This window comes from Lolium rigidum, chromosome 1 (assembly GCF_022539505.1).
Source record: "Lolium rigidum isolate FL_2022 chromosome 1, APGP_CSIRO_Lrig_0.1, whole genome shotgun sequence".
Classification (NCBI taxonomy): domain Eukaryota; kingdom Viridiplantae; phylum Streptophyta; class Magnoliopsida; order Poales; family Poaceae; genus Lolium; species Lolium rigidum.
This window is the reverse complement of record NC_061508.1, coordinates 350724323-350742705: the sequence shown is the minus strand read 5'-3', so window position 1 is coordinate 350742705 and position 18383 is coordinate 350724323. Positions and strand designations below refer to the sequence as shown.

Genomic DNA, 18383 nt, shown 5'->3' with positions numbered 1-18383 from the left:
CTTCATGCATATGTAGGAGGAATGAGTGCATCAATAATTATCATAGCAATAGTTAACTTCGCAATCTACAAGAGATCATGATCATAACAAACCAAGTACTAACACGAAGTTACTGCCTTAACATCACCTTTGCTTCTCAGGAGGAATAAAACTACTTTAATAACCCATCACTAGGTATGTATAGATAAATTGTGATACAAAACATGTTGCAATCATAAAGAGATATAAATAAGCACTTCACTACGCCATTCAACGGTGAATAAAATATTCCATGAAATATAGCTGAAAACCCCAACACGATTGCACCTGTAGCTGTCGCGCCCCTACCTTGCGTGGGGCAGAAAGACACTAGAATCACATAAGTAAAACTCACTTGACTAGCATAATGACATCTAGATTACAAGCATCATCATATGAATCTCAATCATGTAAGGCAGCTCATGAGATTGTTAATGATGAAGCATAGGAGAGAGATGAACCACATAGCTACCGGTACAGCCCGAGCCTCGATGGAGAACTACTCCTCCTCATGGGAGCGACGGCGGTGATGAAGATGACGGTGGAGATGGCGGCGGTGTCGATGGAGAAGCCTTAGAGCACTTCCCCGGTTCTCGAACCGTAGGGTGACACACTTAAAGTTGGATGTTGAAATGGTAGTACTTGAATTATGGAATGGAGTTCGAATATTTGTTCGGAGTCCCGGATGAGATCCCGGACGTCACGAGGAGTTCCGGAATGGTCCGGAGAATAAGATTCATATATAGGATGTCATTTTATGTGAAATAAAATGTCGCGGAAGGTTCTATGGAAGGTTCTAGAAGGTTCTAGAAAAGTCCGGAAGAAACCACCATGGCCGGCCAGCCCTAGATGGGGTGGAGTCCCAAGTGGACTCCACCATAGGGGGCCGGCCACCCCCCACATGGGAGGTGGGAATCCCACCTTTGGGTGGGAGTCCTAGTTGGGCTAGGTTTGCCCCCTCCTATGGAAGGTTTTGGTTTCGGGTCTTATTCGAAGACTTGGACACCAACACTTGGGATCCACCTATATAATGAGGGGCCAAGGGAGGGGGCCGGCCAACCCTAAGACCATAAGCTGGCCGCCCCCCATAGAGTGGCCGGCCACCCCCTCCCAAACCCTAGCTTTGCTCCTCCACTCCATATTGCCCGGATTGCTTAGCGAAGCTCCGCCGGACTTCTACACCGCCACCGACACCACGCCGTCGTGCTGTCGGATTCAAGAGGAGCTACTACTTCCGCTGCCCGCTGGAACGGGGAGGTGGACGTCGTCTTCATCAACAACCGAACGTGTGACCGAGTACGGAGGTGCTGCCCGTTCGTGGCGCCGGAACCGATCGTGATCAAGATCTTCTACGCGCTTTTGCAAGCGGCAAGTGATCGTCTACCGCAGCAACAAGAGCCTCCTCTTGTAGGCTTTGGAATCTCTTCAAGGGTGAGACTCGATACCCCCTCGTTGCTACCGTCTTCTAGATTGCATCTTGGCTTGGATTGCGTGTTCGCGGTAGGAAAATTTTTGTTTTCTATGCAACGTTATCCTACAATAGGAACCTGGGCGTTGATTTCGTCCGATTCCGAGAATATTTCGTTACTAGGATTTCTGAAACCAAAAACAGCAGAAAACAGGAACTGGCACTTCGGCATCTTGTTAATAGGTTAGTTCCAGAAAATGCACGAATATGACATAAAGTGTGCATATAACATGTAGATAACATCAATAATGTGGCATGGAACACGAGAAATTATCGATACGTTGGAGACGTATCAGCATCCCCAAGCTTAGTTCTGCTCGTCCCGAGCAGGTAAAACGATAACCAAGATAATTTCTGGAGTGACATGCCATCATAAACTTGATCATACTATTTGTAAAGCATATGTAGTGAATGCAGCGATCAAAACAATGTATATGACATGGTTAAACAACTGAATCATAAAGCAAAGACTTTTCATGAATAGCACTTCAAGACAAGCATCAATAAGTCTTGCATAAGAGTTAACTCATAAAGTAATAATTCAAAGTAAAGGTATTGAAGCAACACAAAGGAAGATGAAGTTTCAGCGGTTGCTTTCAACTTATAACATGTATATCTCATGGATAATTGTCAATGCAAAGCAATATAACAAATGCAATATGCAAATATGTAAGAATCAATGCACAGTTCACACAAGTGTTTGCTTCTTGAGATGGAGAGAAATAGGTGAACTCGACTCAACAATGAAAGTAAAAGAATGGTCCTCATAGAGGAAAAGCATCGATTGCTATATTTGTGCTAGAGCTTTGATTTTGAAAACATGAAACAATTTTGTCAACGGTAGTAATAAAGCATATGCATCATGTAAATTATATCTTATAAGTTGCAAGCCTCATGCATAGTGTACCAATAGTGCCCGCACCTTGTCCTAATTAGCTTGGACTACACGGATTATCACCGCAATACATATGCTTTAACCAAGTTTCACAAAGGGGTACCTCTATGCCGCCTGTACAAAGGTCTAAGGAGAAAGCTCGCATTTGGATTTCTCGCTTTTGATTATTCTCAACTTAGACATCCATACCGGGACAACATAGACAACGAGATAATGGACTCCTCTTTTAATGCTTTAAGCATTTGACAACAATTAATTCTTTTCTCATTAGAGATTTGAGGATGTTTGTCCAAAACTGAAACTTCCACCATGAATCATGGCTTTAGTTAGCGGCCCAATGTTCTTCTCTCACAATATGCATGCTCAAACCATTCAACTCAGTGTAGATCGCCCTTACTTCGGACAAGACGAACATGCATAGCAACTCACATGAAATTCAACAATGAGTTGATGGCGTTCCCCGATAAACATGGTTATCGCACAACAAGCAACTTAATAAGAGATAAAGTGCATAATTACATATTCAATACCACAATAGTTTTAAGCTATTTGTCCCATGAGCTATATATTGCAAAGGTGAATGATGGAATTTTAAAGGTAGCACTCAAGCAATTTACTTTGGAATGGCGGGAAAATACCATGTAGTATAGGTAGGTATGGTGGACACAAATGGCATAGTGGTTGGCTCAAGTATTTTGGATGGATGAGAAGTATTCCCTCTCGATACAAGGTTTAGGCTAGCAAGGCTTATTTGAAACAAACACAAGGATGAACCGGTGCAGCAAAACTCACATAAAAGACATATTGAAAACATTATAAGACTCTACACCGTCTTCCTTGTTGTTCAAACTCAATACTAGAAATTATCTAGACCTTAGAGAAACCAAATATGCAAACCAAATTTTAGCATGCTCTATGTATTTCTTCATTAATGGGTGCAAAGCATATGATGCAAGAGCTTAAACATGAGCACAACAATTGCCAAGTATCACATTACCCAAGACATTTATAGCAATTACTACATGTATCATTTTCCAATTCCAACCATATAACAATTTAACGAAGGAGAAACTTCGCCATGAATATTATGAGCTAAGAACACATGTGTTCATATGAACCAGCGGAGCGTGTCTCTCTCCCACACAAGCATGATGTAATCCAATTTATTCAAACACAAACAAAAATAGAAACAAACAAACGAGACGCTCCAAGTAAAGTACATAAGATGTGACCGAATAAAAATATAGTTTCAAGAGAAGGAACTTGATAATTTATCGATGAAGAAGGGGATGCCTTGGGCATCCCCAAGCTTAGACGCTTGAGTCTTCTTGATATATGCAGGGATGAACCACCGGGGCATCCCCAAGCTTAGACTTTTCACTCTTCTTGATCGTAGTATATCATCCTCCTCTCTTGACCCTTGAAAACTTCCTCCACACCAAACTCGAAACAACTCATTAGAGGGTTAGTGGACAATAAAAATTAACATGTTCAGAGGTGACACAATCATTCTTAACACTTCTGGACATTGCATAAAGCTACTGGACATTAATGGATCAAAGAAATTCATCCAACATAGCAAAAGGGGCAATGCGAAATAAAAGGCAGAATCTGTCAAAACAGAACAGTCCGTAAAGATGGATTTTATTAGGCCACCAGACTTGCTCAAATGAAAATGCTCAAATTGAATGAAAGTTGCGTACATATCTGAGGATCACTCACGTAAATTGGCATAATTTTCTGAGTTACCTACAGAGAATTAGACCCAGATTCGTGACAGCAAAGAAATCTGTTTCTGCGCAGTAATCCAAATCTAGTACTTACTTTACTATCAAAGACTTTACTTGGCACAACAAAACACAAAACTAAGATAAGGAGAGGTTGCTACAGTAGTAAACAACTTCCAAGACACAAATATAAAACAAAGTACTGTAGCAAAATAACACATGGGTTATCTCCCAAGAAGTTCTTTCTTTATAGCCGTTAAGATGGGCTCAGCAGTTTTAATGATGCACTCGCAAGAAATAGTATTTGAAGCAAAAGAGAGCATCAAGAGGCAAATTCAAAACACATTTAAGTCTAACATGCTTCCTATGCATAGGAATCTTGTAAGTAAACAAGTTCATGAAGAGCAAAGTAACAAGCATAGGAAGATAAAACAAGTGTAGCTTCAAAAATTTCAGCACATAGAGAGGTGTTTTAGTAACATGAAAATTTCTACAACCATATTTTCCTCTCTCATAATAACTTTCAGTAGCAACATGAGCAAACTCAACAATATAACTATCACATAAAGCATTCTTATCATGAGTCTCATGCATAAAATTATTACTCTCCACATAAGCATAATCAATTTTATTAGTAATAGTGGGAGCAAATTCAACAAAGTAGCTATCATTATTATTCTCATCATGTGTAGGAGGCATAGTATAATCACAACAAAATTTACTCTCCATAGTAGGTGGCACCAAAAGACCACTATCATTATAATCATCATAAATAGGAGGCAAAGTATCATCAAAGAAAATTTTCTCCTCAATGCTTGGGGGACTAAAAAGATCATGAAAGCCAGCTTCCCCAAGCTTAGAACTTTCTATATCATTAGCAACAATGGTGTTCAAAGCGTTCATACTAATATTACTACCGAGCATGCAAATAAGATTTCATAGGTTTTTTAATTTTCGCATCAAACCATCCATGTCTTAAATCAGGAAATAGAATAAGAAGCTCATTGTTGTCCATTATGCCAAACTAGTGTAAACAAGAAACAAAAAGATGCAATTGCAGGATCTAAAGGAAATAGCTTCGAGCACAAACACAATGGTAACAGAAAAGTACTTTACCTGGAACCGGAGTATGAGAGCCTTTTACCTTTCCTCCCCGGCAACGGCGCCAGAAAAGTGCTTGGCGCGTAGTTGACGAGGGAGGAAAAGTGCTTAGTTGCCGGGCTTGCCAATGTGTGAGTGCCGTTTACCTTCCCTCCCCGGCAACGGCGCTCGGAAAAGTGCTTGATGTCTACGGGAGCTTCTATTCTTGTAGACAGGTGTTGGGCCTCCAAGAGCGAGAGGTTTGTAGAACAGCGGCAAGTTTCCCTTAAGTGGATTACCCAAGGTTTATCGAACTCGGGGAGGAAGAGGTCAAAGATATCCCTCTCATGCAACCCCGCAACCACAAAGCAAGAAGTCTCTTGTGTCCCCAACACACCTAATAGGTGCACTAGTTCGGCGAAGAGATAGTGAAATACGGGTGGTATGAATAAGTAGTAGCAACGGCACCGAGAAAAGTGCTTTGCCCGAGACGAGTAAACAAGCAGTAGTAATGCAGCAGTAGTAACGCAGTAAAACGGTAAACAAACAGCGATAGCAGTATTTAGGAACAAGGCCTAGGGATTACACTTTCACTAGTGGACACTCTCAACATCGATCACATAACAGAATAGATAAATGCATACTCTACACTCTCGTTGGATGATGAACACATTGCGTAGGATTACACGAACCCTCAATGCCGGAGTTAACAAGCTCCACAATAATGCTCATATTTTAGTAACCTTTAGTGTAAGATAGATCAACGAGACTAAACCAAGTACTAGCATAGCATGCACACTTGTCACCTTCATGCATATGTAGGAGGAATAGATCACATCAATATTATCATAGCAATAGTTAACTTCGCAATCTACAAGAGATCATGATCATAGCATAAACCAAGTACTAACACGGTGCACACACTGTCACCTTTGCACACGTGCAGAAGGAATAAAACTACTTTAATAACACATCACTAGAGTAGCACATAGATAAATTGTGATACAAACACATTGCAATCTTAAAGAGATATAAATAAGCACCTCACTATGCCATTCAACATTGAGTAAGTATTCTGTGAAATATGGCCTAAGAGACCCACACGGTGCACACACCTTGTCACCTTTACACACGTGGGACTAGGAGTCTCCGGAGATCACATAAGTAAAACTCACTTGACTAGCATAATGACATCTAGATTACAAGCATCATCATATGAATCTCAATCATGTAAGGCAGCTCATGAGATTATTGTATTGAAGCACATAGGAGAGAGATGAACCACATAGCTACCGGTACAGCCCCGAGCCTCGATGGAGAACTACTCCCTCCTCATGGGAGCAGCAGCGGTGATGAAGATGGCGGTGGAGATGGCAGCGGTGTCGATGGAGAAGCCTTCGGGGGCACTTCCCCGCTCCGGCGGGGTGCCGGAACGAGAGACTCCTGTCCCCCGGATCTTGGCTTCGCGATGGCGGCGGCTCGGAAGGTTTCGTGGTTTTCGTCCAACGCCCCGAGGTTTTTAGGTCGGGGGCTTTATATAGGCGGAGAGGCGGCGCGGGAGGGCTTACGGGGGCCCACACCCTAGGGGCGCCCCCTGGCCGCGCGCCGGGGTGTGGTGTGGTGGCCCTGCCCCCTTCTCCGGCGGTTCTCGTGTGTTCCGGATGCTTCCGGGTAAAATAGGAACACTGGGCGTTGATTTCGTCCGATTCCGAGAATATTTCGTTACTAGGATTTCTGAAACCAAAAACAGCAGAAAACAGGAACTGACACTTCGGCATCTTGTTAATAGGTTAGTTCCAGAAAATGCACGAATATGACATAAAGTGTGCATATAACATGTAGATAACATCAATAATGTGGCATGGAACACGAGAAATTATCGATACGTTGGAGACGTATCAAGGGAAAACGAGGACTTTGCAGTGAGGACACCAGACTCCGACCGAGGAGCCTGCTGGCCACCGCACCCTTGCACCGCCAGGGGGAACACCTACCAGAACGGCAACCAGCAGCCCCATGGCCCCGGTGCCCACAGATCTGGGGCGAGGATGGGCTCAAGAGGTGCCCGGGGCCCCTGCCCCGGCCCGTACTCGAGGCGGCCAGATCTGGCACGCATCGCCACCTCGCCAGGACCCCACCGAACCGGAACGAATGAGCGCCGCCACCGACGTCCGAGCAGCTCGCCGTGTCGGGCTCCACACGCGCCGGCACCATCTTCACCAGTCCGCCAAGGCCAAAGCTCGCGCCGCTCACCGCTGGAGCCGCTCCAGGGAGCTGCCGCCGCCACGAGCGCGTCGAGGTCGCGCTGTCACCACGCCGAGGCCGAAGCTCCGCGCCGCCGCGCCCACCGTCCACACCCTCACCAGCCGCCAGGTCCCGCACCACGGCCGCCGCCCGAGGGGGTAGAAGGCCCCGCCGGCGCCGCGCGGGCTTTGCCCGCCGACACCCTTTGGCGGCAGCGAGGGAAAGGGGAGAGGAGGAGGGGGGCGCCGCCGGGAGAGCCCTCGCGTAGCGTCCGAGGAGCTAGGATTTTCTAATTAGATATGCTCATGATTTGAAACTTCGCTGGACGACGATGATAGGCGAATAGTTTGGACGATGTGGTGATATTTCGGACTTCCGGGAAGACCTGGTTCGTGGTTATCTGAATCCGGCCCCTGTCGGCCGCTAACTGTCTGAAAGTGAAATCTACGAGCCACTGATCCTCTAGTAATTTTCCGCACTGGAGTTGTCCCGGCCAAGAACCCATTTGCCTCTAGAGTTCTAGATGCATGATCCCGTGATATTTTTCAGCAACTTGTCTTGATCATGAACCTGTCTTCTCTGCGCCAAGTTGATGCAACTTTCTCAGATCTATAATAAGTGTTGTGGTTTAGTTTAAATTCATGACACTTAGTATTGGATCGAAGAGAGTATGTTTTTTCAACAGAATACTTGTTAAATATGATCCGAAATCTATTTACCTGTTATACTATGGAAGGAGTCCTAACGGACTATGGCATGTCAAACGTGCTAGACGTAGCACAGTATAACTCTATTTCGTGTCCGGTAAGAAAGAGAGTTGTTTGCCCCTATATATGATCCAAGGTAGTCATAAATTAGATGAGAGAGAAATACACCATATTGATAGCATGTAGAGGATTTGTTCTCTCGTGTATTGTAATACTTCTCCAATTATAGTGAGAGCACTGCCGTGCGTTTCGTGGTTTTTTTGTTTAGCTAGGTTTTCACGTAAAAATCAGTGTTCTTGTTCTTCGTTCGATCTACATTTATTTTCGCGATTTTATAACAAGTGGTATCAAAGCACCAGGTTTGAAGATCCAAGATCGATCCGCTGTCTTGGGAGATTACTCCGTTTCGCTCCCGGGCAGCACTGGGCAGTATCAATTGGATCAGCAGCCGTAGTCTTGCGGTACCATGCAGCTTCACCAAAGTTAGAGCCACGGTTGTGGTTCGTGAGATTAGATAGCAATTTTCATCGACATTACGTCCGCCGCCTCCTGTGATGCAAATCGTGTTTGCCGAGATCAAGAGAAGATGCATCACCGTTCCGCGATTCAGTTACCGAGTCTGGTACGATGTTCTAATCCGTTTTCGTGCAGCCTTAGAGCATCTTCACCCGTTGGACTTCTTGGACCGAAATTCGGTGCTATTTAGCGCTGGATGGATGAAAATTTTGGTCTGGGGAGACCCATTTTCCAACATCGAATCCAGGATGGATGAAAATTTTGAATAAATATAGGCGAATTCAGATAAAACAAGACGAAATATGTTCAAACATAGGCGAAATTTAGAGATATTTAACATATATAGGCGAGTTCGTACATATATAGGCCGAATTCGTAATATATTTGACTTTATTACGAATTCGGGCAGAGGGAAACATAAACTAAAGCTAAAACACGACGATCTACATGCCGAAATGGCGGTAGAACGCCGTGTAGTCGCCGCTGTCGCTGGAGTTGCCGGCGTCCTCGGGCGGCGGCGCCTGCTGGCTGCTCTGGCCGGTGTCTCCGTACCAACGGCTTGAACCCTAGCCAGGGTCGCCGTGTAGCGGCATCGGCCGATACAGCTCGTTGTCGCTACTCTGCTCGAGCTTGATCAGCGGCACAGGTGCGACGGGAGCGGTGGGTGTGGCTCGGGTGGCGCATCGCCGCGCGGCCGCCAGGTCGAGCAGACGCCTCTACTGCTCCGCCTCCTGCCTCTTCCAGTCCTGCCTGGACCAGGAGAGCGCGGCGTCCATTGGGAGGGCGTTGTCGGCGGGGACGAGGTCGGTCAGCGACCTCGCGATCCCCTCGGCCACCGCGGCTTCCTCAACCCGCTTGGCCTCCTCTTCGGCAAGCTGGGACGCGGCGGCGGCCGCTGTGGCGTCCTTCTTGGACGTCTTCCTCTTGCGGCCGCGCGAAGGAGACGATGACCGGTGCCCCCCCTCGCGGATGACGAGGGCACCGCTGCTGCGCCCTCTGGTCAGCGGTGGAGATGCCGGCTCCTTCTTGACGACCCTCGGCGTCGCTGATGGAGGAGCCGATCCGCCGAACCTCGACGCCGACCCAGACGACGAGGACGATGCTTCCATCCATCGCGGGCTCACGGCGTCCAAGAGCTACTGTGCCAGCGCGACATGGTAGGCGCCACCGGCGGCGGCATCCCCAGTACGGGGGAGTTGCCGCCCTCGATGTGCGCGAGCACGTTCTCAAGGGTGTGGCCAGGCCCGCTCCACCAGCGGCGGCGGCCGGCGGCGTTGTTTCGCGCGGGAGGAGGGGGAGGGCCGTCGTAGGCGGGGAGTTCACGCTCGTACCTCGTAGTTGTCGGAGAAAAATCGCTCCTCTGCGCGCTGCTCGTCACTGAGGGTGACGAGCACCGCGCTGATCTTCGCCTCGAGGGCGGTGCGTTCGATTGGCGGCGGCGGGATCGGGACCTCCCCCCCCCCGTGCTCAGGCTCCACCCTCCGGGCACGTGGAAATCCGGAGGCACGGGGTAGCCCGCCGCGTGCAGCAACCTCCCCTCCCATTGGTGGAGAGAACGATGGCCGAAGCCGTTGTTCGCCGCGCCGTCGTCAAAGTTCGCCATTGTTCGCTCGATGGGATTGGGGAGAGAGGTGGTGAATGCGTGCAGACGCGGTAGTTCCGCGATAAATATAGGGCGACACGCGTGAAACCGAGGCGCTGGCATTAACTCGCCGCGTGGAAGCTACGCGCCCGGCGAAGACTGACCGGCGGCAGGCTTTTCAGCGCGCGGAAACGATGCGTTGAGAACGACGATCGGCCTTTCTCGCCGACAAGTCGGGGCCACCAGCCGCGCGGGTAGTTTTCTCGACGTTTCCCGCGCTTTCGTTTCCTCCGGACTCCCCGAGCGCTCTCCAGGGGGCCGGGGATGAACTGGGTTCCCCGAATGAATAAATGCCCAAATCCGGGCGAAAACGAGAATCCGGGGGGGCGATTGGGCCGTTTTCGTCCATCCGGACGAAAAAAGGGCTTCTAGGGGCTTTCCCGGGGAGACAGCTAGAGATGCTCTTATTCCTGTTTGCTTCGTCTGATTCTACCGTCGCGCGTGGATCAAGGTGGAGTACCAGATCGATTTCAAGCTGTATGTACGTGCATGCGTTTGGCACCATATGCCATTCGTACCATATACTCTTGTATGAGTACTCTTGCCGAGGTTTGTGCTTTCTGATTTATAGCACGTTCAGATTCTACGAGATGAGTTCTTCGCAATGTTATGTGCATCAAGATGTTGCACTATGAGCTATGCGCTTTTTCAAGCACCATAGGAGATATGATAACTTATATCATTTGATGATTGAGGAGTTTCTTTTTCTGTTGAGATCAGTGGCACGGACTCAGACTTTTGGATTTTATGGAAGATCCATATTCGTTTGTCTGCTTTGTTGATAGCTGACGACCCAAGATTGATTGCTCAATTTTACTTCAAGAGAAGTTTATTAGTCGTATGAAACGTTTCAAGGCACAAGGTTTATTTGTGATGACTTTAGTTCAGGAGTTAGATGCTATCTATGACTGTTGCAAGGGATTTCGGTTCAACGTGGAGATTGTTCAATATGATCCGAAATCTATTTACCTGTTGTATCATGGAAGGAGTCCTAACGGACTATGGCATGCCAAACATGCTAGACGTAGCGTAGTACAACTCTATTTCGTGTCCGCTAAGAAAGAGAGTTGTTTGCCCCTATATAGTCCAATGTAGTCATAGAATAGATGAGAGAGAAATACACCATATTGATAGCATGTAGAGGATTTGTCCTCTCGTGTATTGTAATACTCCTCTAATTATAGTGAGACCGTCGTTGTGCGTTTCGTGGTTTTTCCCGTTTGGGGTTTTCACATAAAGTATGTTCTTGTTCTTTCGGTTGATCTATTTTTATTTGCGCGAGTTTATAATAACACTGGGCATGAGCAAAGGAGCCAGGGTCTGTTTTTCTGATCCAGGACACTTGTTCGACGTGATGATAACCATCACCAGGAAGAAATTGTGTCGTTCATCTTCATACACAGCGTAGCTAGTACTGTATATTTCAACACCCCTTCTAACACTCTCACGTAAGTATGCAAGTAGGCGGTGCACCGCACGGCGCACTCACATGCGCTGTACACGGCGGCGCCGACAGGAAGCCAGCCTTGCTACTGGCGGCAGACCTGTGATGGAGGGAGTGTGATCAATTCGGCGTTTGGGTGGATGGGTGGGTCGTCGGAGATGTCGACCACGCTCGCAATGGGGACGCCGACGGCGACGGCCGCGTAGAAGATGGCGCCGCGCGTGTGCATGTCAGCCCAGCTGGAGCTGGAGCTGGAGCGGAAAGGAGCGGCGGACATGGACGTGACTGGGAAACGGATATGGGAAAAGGTGTTTGCATTATTGTGTGATATGATCATGATAAGATGGAGGGCCTAACCTGGGGCAGCAAGTTGCTGCTCCTGGATTATCACTACTGGATAGACCAGGACCACCCAGAACTTACAAAAGGCAAAAATGTCTTCTCTGCCGTGTAGTTTTGTTTTGTTTTTAAGAATAAAGCAGTACAGCTCTACCTTTTATTTTTTGTAATAATTTGTTACAGGTTTACAATACTCGTTAATTAAGGATACTCGATATACGGAGTATCGTTTTCCATGACCCCGCATCGGCCCCTTCCTAGTGACTCGGGGATGAACCCTAGCGCCACCGCCGAGGAATCCTCCAGCATCCTCCCTCTCCACTGCTGCCATCACCGTCAGAACCAGCACATGCTCCCAATGGCGGAGGAGGGGGTGGAGGGGGACTCCAGTCGTTCACGCGGCGGCCTTGGAGGCGTGGCGAGGCGGTGGCGGTTTCATCGGCCACTCAGGGTGGCACCGTGACTGGCCCCTGCTCAAACCGGCGTTGGAGGCATGGGAGCTTATTCAAAGTCTTGATCAAATAAGATGGTGGCCCTGTCTCTTCTTATGCCAAGTCGCGAATTTGCATGTTGTTTGTTCTCCTCGATCTAGCAGCCGACGATTTCTAGACTTCTCCGCGGGAAATTTACATGATTGGCTCTTGGCACCCCTTGATCTTTGGATCGGATGGGTTCTGGTCATGCACATTCGTATGCATCAACTCGTGCAGCTTCAAGAGGGTGAGGTGTACATTTGGTATCGTAGATGTTTATAATTTTCTGTATAGTTAGTCAAACTTCATGATTTTGACTGAAAACCATATGTGTCCTATTTTGGGAAGGAATGAGTATTTGTTTCTTGGCCCGCATGTCATCAACATGATTATTCCTCCTTGGAAAATGATCATTTTCTTTTACTTTGTTCTCACTTTTTTTTTCTGCCTGCCGCCTAAGAAATGACGATCAGAACAAGTTCTAAGATATTACTGAGATGGTTTATTATCATACTTTGGTAATTTCTTCCAGGCTCAAAGTGACCACCTACTATTGTACTCATGGTTCAGTTGTGAAAGTAACTTTCTTCCAGACTCGGAGTGACGGCATATTATTGTACTCTGTAACATAATTTCTTCTAGAATCAAAATGACAGCCTCCAAGAAATGTCTACCATCGTACTATGGTCATCCCTTCTAGAACCCAAGGAGCTGGTAGTATATTCCTTACTTAGCCATTAACTTACAGTAGATAACAACTACTCTAATTAATTTACACATCTGCATTCTGCTGATAACGCACAAGAAAGCTTCTAAAAAACGCTTCTCGCAGTGTCAGTCACACAGACCCCGCGTCAGCGTCGCTCGTTCTGGGCCATCCGATCCGGATTGGACGGCGGGTGGCAGCTGCAGCGACCTTTTCCTCCGGCGACCGCGACGCCGCGCCATGCGCGCCTGCAGGACCAGACACCAGACGGCCGAGAGCAGCGACGCGTGCCTGTCCGTCCGTCCGTCCTACCAGCACTGGTCCGTCTCCCACGTCCTTCGCCGGAACCCCGGCGCGGTCGCCGCCCGCCTGAACATGGCCGCCCGTGCCACAACGTCCCGGTCGTACCGCGCACGCTCGTCGGGGTCGGCGAGCGTGGCGTATGCCGCGTGCAGCCGGATGAACCCCTCGTCGCCGTTGCCGACGCCGGCACCAGCAGCGTCCGGGTGCACCTCCCTCGCCAGGCGCCTGTACGCGGCCTTGATCTCCCCCCTGCTCGCGGCCGCTCCCACACCAAGAACCTCATAGTGCGTCCTCCCCGCCACCACCGCCGGCGCCATCGTCGCAGACGCCCGCGCCACCACACAACGTCCCCCACCACGCCGTGCTCCGGCGACGCGGCCTGGAAGTGGAAGACACACGGCTGCAGCAGCAAACGTAGCCATTGATTCTCTCTTCTCGACCTCCTTATCCAAATTAATCAGCAGTGCGCTACACTGTAGTGTAATCAACTGGTGTCCGTGCTCATCGAGGCGGGGAAGGGAGACGGCAATGGATTTATAGGGTGGAGAGCTCCACCGGGGACTGGAGAGCCTGTGGTGGCGCCCGTACGTCCGGCTCTCGATCTTATCTCCGGGAGGATTGTGCGAGACCCCGCTGAGTCAGCTACTCGTGTGAGTGTTGTGTTGCCTTCTCCTAGTGGCTACTGGCTAGTGTCTAGAGGGTGTTGCTTTCGCGCCACCACTGTGGTCTGGTTGCCACTCCACCTCCTACCTCTTGGAGGTGGCATTTTGGCATACGCGTGCATATGCACCCATTATAGAAAATAATAAAAAACAATTTTAGAAATGTCAAAAAAAATCTGACATAAATTTTTTCTTATACATTGTGACATCATATGTTCGTTCACAAGTTTTCGTGGAAAAATAACATTTTGTGTGGTGTGTACAAAAAAGACAAAAAAATGTCCTATACGTAGTCGTGTTACAACATTAAAATTTGTCTTTTTTACAGGAGCCACAGAAAAATGTTTTTTCTTTTGAAAACTTGTGTACCAACATAAAATGTCTAGATGTACATGTAAAAATTTAGTTTAGAATTTTTTAATACTTTAAAATGTGGATTCACATAATGGGAGCATATGCTCCTATGAGCCAAAGTGCATTTCCCCTACCTCTTCCCCAACAATCAGGAAAATGACTTCAAACTTTTCAACCAGTTTTTTTTTGCATATTTATTGTCTAGGTAATCAGTCCCCTTCCGCAAAATATATAGTACCTTTTTGGATAATAAGAATGTAAGAAATTTACTTCTGTCACATGTAACACGTATTTCATTCTTCAACTCAAGGATCTAGAAGTAAGTGGTGGCTTGATTATATTTGGATGGTAGAATTTCCGGTGTTTTGGAAGGTCCCGGCTGAGGTACTAGCTCGACGATGGACGATGCGGTGATATTTTACATTCGTTTGGACTTATATATGGAAGACTTAGAGCATCTCCAGTCGCGTCCCCAAAGCGTCCCCAAAGGGATTTGGGGCGCGCCAGACAAAAAAACCGTTCCAGCCGCGTCCCCCAAAGCCCATTTTTGTCCGGCGCGCCCCCATACGGTGTCCGGCGCCCCGAGTCCGTCCCCGTCCCATAGGGGACGCACCGGGCACGCCGGACACAACGAAAAGCGAGGCGGGGAGTGGCGGGGCCGACCCGTCAGCGGCACAGTTAATTTTAACCTAACCGTCGCCTACCTCGCGACGGAAATTATTCGCGCGCGCGGTGACACACGGCGGCGTCTTTGCCTTAATGGCGACGGAGGGGCGGCGAGACGTCTCGTCGGTGCCGCGCGGCCCTCCACGCGTCGCCGGCATTCGCACGCCACCGCCCGTTCCCGCACGATCTTCCCGCCTCTTCTCGCCCTGTTCCGCGCTTTCTTCCCGACGCCGACGTCTATAAAAGGTCTCCCGGCTCAACGGTAGCCACCACACCCCGCCGGCAACAAACACGGCCCTCGTCGCTCCACCGCCGTCTCCTCCACCACCGGCAGCAATGGCGAACCGCCCCGGCGCCGGCCACTTCCCTCCACCGCCGTCCCCTCCACTTGCAGTCCCGGAAACGCAGGTCGACACCGACCCCTCAGCAGCGGCCCGGGAAGAGCGATGGCGTGCATACCGTCAGCAGCGGCGGGAGGCAATGCAGCAGCAGGCCCGCCGGCAGCCAGACGCGGTCAGTAGTCTAGGTTTATGTAATGTCCCAGGTTTAGAGACGATCGAGGGGTAGATTTTAGAAAGGGATGTGCATTGCATAGTAAATTCTGGGGAAATTTCGCGCTTTTAAACAAAAACTGCATCGAAGGGGGACAAGTTTCTCTCTCGACACCTTACGAGGTTAGGGTTTCGAGAGTGCGACAAACTTGCATCTCACTTCACTAGCTTAGGGTTTTGAGAAGAGAGGGAGAGTTTGCTTGATTGAATTCTAAATGATATGACATGGTTGAATTCAAACCAAGGTTGAATTTGAATTTCAAATTCAAACATTAAATAATTACCTTAAATAATTCAATTGAGGAAATTCATTAAGTAAATAATCAATAATAAACAAGATGAACAATTATTAAAGTAAAGCTCCTTAGAGAAAACTTTGAGCTTTATTGATCATCACACACATTACAATGTCATTACAATATTCATAAGTGAAATAAAAGAATAATACAACACATTACATAAATGGGCAGAATAGAAGAAAGGAAAATAAAGAAAAATTACAAGTTAATATCCTAGTCTAAATTCTACAAGATCATCTTCACTTGATCTTGTATATGATGAATTCCATGTCCATTTTGCTCAATTGATGATCCCCGCACAAATCAAAGCCAAAAACAGAATTAAGCCAAGTGGCAAAGCCACTTGGCAGGTTAACAAATAAAGCAAATGGAGGGGATATGATCGAGCCGCCGAGCTGATCCTCGCCAAAGCCAAGTTCACAGGATCTGGTACACACACACACAAGCAAGACACACAGCAGGTGTGCATGCTCAACACCAAGCCACCGGGTGTGCATGTGGCACAAGCACACACTCACACATCATCGATGAGTCACCAAAGGGACAAGCAGGAGTCTGTCGACCAGGGATGCAAGAGAGCACCATATAAAACCTTTTCGCAGCCAAACCCTAGTCATTTGTTCATCCATCGACAGCAGCAGTGGTAAGTTCATCAAGAACACCAAGAACACTTAGAACAGAAGAACCACAAGCCATCGTAAACCATCCAGGGACAGCTTCACCAAGAACTGTCAGCTGTGAGCAAGTACCAGATGGAGTAAAGCACCATAAGCTTGTAAGGAGGAGAAGGACAAGCAAACCAAGCATCACAGAAGCAATCCTCTACACCAACACTCATTTTCTAGGAGCTGGAGTGAGGTATACCCAAAAGAACCTGAGCAAACACATGCTTTGCTCATAAATAAGCATACAATGCATCACAGGAGCACAGAAGGGTAGAAAACCCTGTTTGTGTCATCATCTGGCTACAAAGCCAATTGGTGCAAGCAAATATGGGTAAAGACTCTAGGAAATCAGCCTATGGGAACATCGACCATGCAAAACAAGTGCATAACCGAAGAAATCCAAGCAAAAGATGAAGTCCTAGTCTAGCCTAGCCCACACACTTAGCACCTACAACTAATTGACCATCGAACTTAGACAGATCATCGTCTGTTTGATTTCAACATCAAGAGTCACTGGCAATCCAATAAATGGATCACCCAGAAAACATTTGGTAAGCAACAGCAAGCCAACAGATAGGGGAGCTACCCTAGGGCAGCACATGTCTACTGCCAGGGTCACCTCAAACCCTAGATCAGCCACACCAACAAGCCAAATACATATATCATCACCCTGAGTGGGTTCAAAGAGGGGCTAGGGTTCCCAACCACCGTGGGCATCCATCTAGCTCGTCACATTTAATTGGATGATCACAACTGCAGAGCAGTTCACATCACTTATCCACTTCAGTAAGATTCGAGCAAATACGGATAAGTGAACTAAGCAAATAAATCAAAACACTGCAGCTTTGCAGTGAACCATTGGATCACCGCAAGCAACAAAGCAGATGCTTAAGCCAAGCAATAGTACACACCGGGCTAAGCCCGTATGAAGCACAAACAAGACCGGTGAGCACCGATGAATCACAGAGAGAAACACACACTTGCTCACAAGCAAACAATGATCAATTAATCATCAAAGCATCACTTGCTCTTGCTACAGGTCACCACAGCCAAGCATAGTATCATCACAAGGCCCAGCATAGCTTAAGCTAACCAGATAATTGAACAATTGCATCACGTATAAATGAATAGAGCATTTTAATTGTATCCAGAAGCACTCCATCAAGGGATGGAGCTGCCAAGTCAGTAACAATGCTCAATTGAGCCTAGTCATGTAAGTATAGCACACTGAAGAGCACACAGAAATACTGGCTCTTGTAAATTTACAAGATTATGCACACACAGGATACCCTAGTGGCAAGAGTTATCATAGGAGCAAGCCAGTAGGCCATGAGCATCACTGGATGCTCATGAGCAATCACAGGAAGGCCACAGTAGGAGTATGGCATATAACAGTAGTGCATAGAGCAAAGTTAGAAGAGCAGCAGCAGCCTAGCAAACCATGGCAGCAGAAGTAAGCACATCAAGATAGGCAACACAAGCAGTAGCACACGCAGTGGCGCAGAGAACATAGCACAGACAGAGCAGAGCGAGCACAAAGAAGAATAAGATAGTCACGGCAAGCATCTCAACATGGAGATGCAAGCCAGCAGCTGAGCAAGGCGAAGAAGATGAGTAAGACAGA

At 47.7% G+C, this 18383-nt stretch overlaps 1 protein-coding gene across 1 annotated transcript; it reads right to left on the bottom strand.

Annotated features, from left to right (window-relative positions):
• Positions 1 to 13247: 13247 nt before the first annotated feature.
• Positions 13248 to 14145, bottom strand: LOC124684600 (chaperone protein dnaJ 11, chloroplastic-like). Its single transcript, XM_047218877.1, has one exon. It carries the CDS (start codon positions 13982 to 13984, stop codon positions 13568 to 13570), a length of 417 nt encoding a protein of 138 aa, XP_047074833.1. The 5' UTR covers positions 13985 to 14145; the 3' UTR covers positions 13248 to 13567.
• Between the last annotated feature and the right edge of the window lie 4238 nt (positions 14146 to 18383).